The sequence below is a fragment of the Formica exsecta genome, unplaced genomic scaffold, assembly GCF_003651465.1.
Source record: "Formica exsecta isolate Colony F162 unplaced genomic scaffold, ASM365146v1 scaffold845, whole genome shotgun sequence".
Classification (NCBI taxonomy): domain Eukaryota; kingdom Metazoa; phylum Arthropoda; class Insecta; order Hymenoptera; family Formicidae; genus Formica; species Formica exsecta.
In genome coordinates this window covers 416-6,036 of record NW_021853616.1, presented here as the reverse complement: position 1 = coordinate 6,036, position 5,621 = coordinate 416, and the positions used below count along the sequence as shown (strand labels likewise).

The 5,621-nt window shown below is 30.7% G+C and overlaps 1 protein-coding gene across 1 annotated transcript in view; it reads right to left on the bottom strand.

The window, feature by feature from the left end:
• The window catches only part of LOC115244741, a 48,644-nt gene extending 46,741 nt beyond the window's left edge, over positions 1-1,903 (bottom strand). Inside the window, 1 exon segment of the mRNA XM_029822666.1 lies at positions 1,253-1,903. Coding sequence (XP_029678526.1) covers positions 1,253-1,390 — 138 coding nt within the window. The 5' untranslated portion in view covers positions 1,391-1,903.
• Between the last annotated feature and the right edge of the window lie 3,718 nt (positions 1,904-5,621).

The window sequence follows — 5,621 nt, the reverse complement described above, 5'->3', positions numbered from 1 at the left end:
TTTATGTTAAATATTGTTGCTTTAAATGTTTTTTTTTTATTTTATTTTTAAATGTATATAAATTATTTAAATTATGTATTGATATTATCATTTTCAAATTTGTAACAAGAACATATTGTATGTACAGATTCTAAATTAATATTGTTCATATCCATTAATAAATATTTACATTATATAGTTATATATTTTTTCAATTAAATTCTGCTATTTACATATTTCCTGATATTGTTTTTATTTTAAATCCTTTCTCTATGCCTGAAGCTGAAACCTCTACAAGTCAGACAAACAATGAAAATACGCTAATTAATGAAAATAGTCAGTTGTACAATTTAAATGAAAATACCGTCGATTCAAATGAAATGATTGTTGATAATGGTTCCATATGTATTAAATTAGTTTCATGTTTAAAATGTAATATCTTTCCAATATTTTTGCACGCATCATATAGAAAAACAAAGAAAAAGAAACAAAAATTCGATTTCTAAATTGACTTAATTAACTAATATCCTTTTTCCTTAAATACACAATGTTGTAAATAGTCTTTTTTTATACATATTTAAATAATTAAATTATCTTCAAATACACATTCTATATTGTGTGTGTGTGTGTGTGTGTGTGTGTGTGTGTGTGTGTGTGTGTGTATATATATACACAATAAAACTTTTGTGCCATGTGCTTCTTCTAATTTGCCTTGATGAATTGATATCTCTAATAAATGAGAAAGATGTTAAGATGTTAAAGATGAGTAGCACGGATACATACAGCGATGTGACAACGAAATTCGCGTGTGAAACATGATAACAGGACACCCAAATAAGGTGCCACTGTCTCCCCCTCTCAACGACTCCGACGCGAGTTCCACTTCTCATTCGCGCGCAGGGCTTATCACTGCCATTTTAAATACCGTTGCTCTCCGCTTGTCGGCTTATCTCGCGAATACATCTCTTGCCAAACTTTCTCCCGTGGCACGCGCACGCACGTATGAACCGTGCACTCATACACATCTGCACGCGTATCCGCATTGACGTGATCACGGGTGTGAGTGGGATCGCGAGCGCGAAAACGTGCGGGCTAAAGAGAAATAGAAAGGAGTAGACTCACAGTAGAGTGCACGAGAGTGTGTGAGAGAGAAAGAGCGAGCACAGCGACGATGGAAAAGACGCAGACAGAGAGACGCATCACGAATGACGAGTCTCTCCCTTCTCCCTTCCGCCCCAAGAAAAGTTTAACAATTGTCAATTGTGACACTTACCGTGATTGACAAGCACGCTAATATCTTTTCGGCGAAACTTCGCTGAATGCCCTCCTCCTCGAATATGGAACATTTGACACCGTCCGGGGATAAACAAAGGCGACACAGCTCATAGAACTTCTGTGGTACATCGAACATAATTGCGAGCTACTCCGGCTTGCCTGAGGCTCACGTAAAGCGCGAATCATCAAGAGATGCTCCTTCTATCAGCGGCCGATGTGCTATCTTTCTCCACTGCCACTATATATTCGGATCGAGCGATCTAAGAATGCGTTTACGCGAATCACTTATCACAGTCACCGCTGCGGTTCATTGTCAGCGGCACAGTACACGCACTGTCGTGTATCACGTGATACATAGATGGCGAGTCTCATGGAAAATATTGTAGAAAGTACTAGAGCATAAGCCATAGACAATGAGTGCGTTTTGGTAAGACACCGCTACAGTAACGCTACTGTAGCGCTACAAGGGAGCGTTCCGGCGAGACACTGCTGCTGTAGCGCTATGATATCTTCAATATTTTCCATTATACAAATCATTTAAAATAATTAGCGAATGCGACTGTTAGCAATTAAATACAATTTGGAGGCTATGCACAATAGCACTGTCCAACCAAAATCGATAACGCTAATTGAGTATAGTGCAACATTTGTAGCGTTAAAGGCTGGTTTATGCAGGCCGTAACTGTTAATTTATGCCGGAACCGTTAAAGTTTAACACTAGGATTACAATGCTTTTGTTCATAATGGCATTATGAACAAAAGCATTGTAATCCTAGTGTTAAACTTTAAGTGCCGAATTATTATTCTATTATTAATTACCCATACAGCACACAAAGATTGCATACATATTGTAGCAATCTTTCACCGCAATATTGCAACTTTGCAAATTCACTGCAAAATGTTGCTGCATCATTGCTGTGGAATTGCAGCAATGATAAAATGTCCGCTTTTAGGAATATTGCAACAAAATATTATAGCAATATTGCAATGTAATGAATTTGCAATGATGTATATATATTTATTTTTGGGTATATAAATGTGTAATTATTGACGATACATTGTAATTAAATGTCTTTATTTGTACTTATGTTAACGTTATAAATAACATAACATTGCACATAACATATTATTGCACTTAACATGTTCACGAAATAAAAATATATTTTTTTTTATATTAGAGAAATATATAAAAATGGTTCAGCTTTACGCGCCGCTTTTATTACCACTAATAATTTATTGAATTTTGTCCATTATTGTTTTCCTTTGTTAAATGTCTGTCAAAATAAAATAGGAGTTAAAATTCAAATTTACATAAAAATATACATACTGATAATATACATAAATATTTTTATCAAATATTTTAAAGTTCATATCTACAGCAAAATAGAAAATTAGAGAAAGCAAAAAATATCCACATAAAAAATATACGAACATATATCATAGATAAATATAATTTTTACTTTTGCGATCTCAATAATTTTAAGGTTATATAGGTTATTAACCTTAGGACATGCTATTCTATTATGATTAATTAATACATAATATATATAGGTTCTCGTACGCAACAATAAAAAATGTAAATCACGAAATACACGACAATAAAAGTTTTGTATTTTGCAACTTAGCGGTTTGAAAATAATTTTAATGGATTAATGAGATTTTTACGATTAAAATGACACCAAACATGACGTAAATTGGATAATTTTTACATGTTATCAAAATTCTGATTATTTATTTAGTGAAAAATTATCCAATTTATGTCGCGTGTGGTGTCATTTTAATCGCAGAAATCTCATTAATTTATTACAATTAGTTTTAAACCGTTAAAATACAAAATAAAAGTTTTATAGATATTATGGATATCTAAATATTATTGATTATATTTATTTGAAATATAAATAAATCAAAAAATTAAACAAAAAATTAAAAAAGTAAAAAACGTTTATCACCAGTGAGATTCAAATCTTCCATTTTCGAACATATATTTATTGACCAATTTTTATAATTAAATGTCTCTTAAAATATTAAGTGTCTGACAAACGTAGCAAACAAATCAACTTTTTTATCGATTCCCGATCTAGCTATAAAAATTTGACGAAATGGAAGAGTAATACCTCATGTACTTAGCGTTTTTCTTTTGTTAGCGGTAGAGAAGAGGAAGGACTATCAATTTCCAAGCAGTATACGTTCGGTTGCGGTAAGCGAGTGTCTTCTCGTTTATAGCAAACTCGCGAGATAAGTATACGCAACATTTGTTGCTTTTGTTTTCGCTGTTATTGGGTAGTGTAAAGGATTTTATACGCGATTTAATCAGTGAAGAATTCTTTATAGATTCGTGCAAAGTGTTTCACATTTAGTTTGTGTGGGTGAAAAGTTCTTTTATTGTGACTAAAGTTTTATTTTATTGTGACTTTTAGACTGTAATAGTATATAAAGAAAATAATATACTTAAAAACAATGTCAAATCAGGATCGTGTATATCGTTTCTTCGATAAGTGCGCATATAAAGACTGTACGAATGAAAAATCTAATGGAAAACGTTTATACAGATTTCCGCTACAGACAAATGAGAGATATAATTTATGGATACATAAAAGTGGTAAGTTTCTTATTTTATATAAACTTTGCTTGTATTTCTTGTACAATAAAATCACTTAACATTAGAAAAAGAAATAGGATCTGAAATATATCAAAACTTTTACATTCTTTTATATCCTTGTTTTATATTTTACAGCTTTAATATTTTATTTTGTATAATTTATGCTATAATATTGAATATTGATATGAAATATATAATAAGTTTCATATTTTGTTTACATATTTTATGTTTTTATTTTGATATTTCCAAAAATTTTTATAAATTTTTTTATAAATTGTAATATAAATATTTTTAATGCCTTTTTCGTGCAAATATACAATTTTGGAAAAATTTTATATAGAGTATTCTTTAATATTGCACAGTATATAAATTAATAAAATTATATATTATTACATATAATTTTTCTTTATTAAATGTGTATGTGTATATGTTTGTGTGTATGTGTTGTCAAGAAGTATCTAAATTTGTTTGAAAATGGAATGTATTTCAAAAATGCAGTTCCTATATTAACAATAATTTTTACTGTAAACAAAAAATATAAATAAAAAAGTAAACGCAATTTCTGTTTACTGCATACTTGATTTTATCGTAATTTATATTTAAAAATTAAATAATAAAGATATTCCTAATAAAGGAATGAAAAGAAATAAGAAAATAATATTCATTGAAATTTTCGCTTTAAAAAATTACCTGTGAAAAAAGAAATTATAACTTAACATATGCACGTGCAATATATTTTTTGAATGTTTTTAATATGAATTAAATTTTATGCATTATTAAAAAGTTGAAAAAAATTATTTTATTTTACGTAATATTTGTATTATCATATATATGTTATAAAATTGTATTATACGAAATTGAAAATAAGAAGTGTTCAGTGCTTCTCGTGTTTACAGCCGGCTTATCGCCGGCTTTTTCGCGATCTACCACTTTAATTGATCAATACGCATGCGTACCGAGAAAATCAGAAACCATGTGGCGCAGCATAACATCACACGACTCATTCGACGTTCAACAGTTGAGCCAGTTTAATCACGTTCGATCTTAAAGGAAGACGACCAAAGCGTACGTAATGGTAAGTAGAATTGTACATATGCGAAAATATAGATATATATAGTGATTCGCTTATAAGATGTTGTTTATATTGGCTATTATCTTTAATAATTAGACTTCAGACTCGCTCGCTTAAAAAATAAGAAGTTTTCCGGACAAAGCACAATTATACAACCAAAAGAAATACAGAGTATTACACTTCGAAATATAATAAATTTAAAAAGATATAAAAGTAAGGCTCTTAAACGATTAAAATCAAGAATCCGAGTAAAATGGCAAAAGAGCCACGCGCAGTTTTTAGGGCGCAAACATATATAGTTTAAACCAAAAAATTAGAGAATTTCTTTGATTACATGATTCGCGAAAGGCAGACGTTTCGGCCTTTTTTTTGGCCATCATCAGCGCAAATAATACTAAAATCAACAATATAAACGGTATACAAAAAGAGTCTTAAACAATTAAAGCGCAAAGTTACATGATAACCAACGGTAGAAGGCGTAATCCCTCATGTCGCTCCAAAAGGCAAAAACCATTCTCCATGTAGTCCATGTTATTTCGGGGCAGAAACCTCGATTCTTTAAGCATGAATCCACGAACATGGTGATACGTTAATAATTGTGTCTGTAATATGAGCGGAATGGTTTGTGTCAAAAAACGAAAAGAGAGAGAGGGTCCGTGTCGGAAATTACAGTAGTAAGACTTACATAAAAGAGAC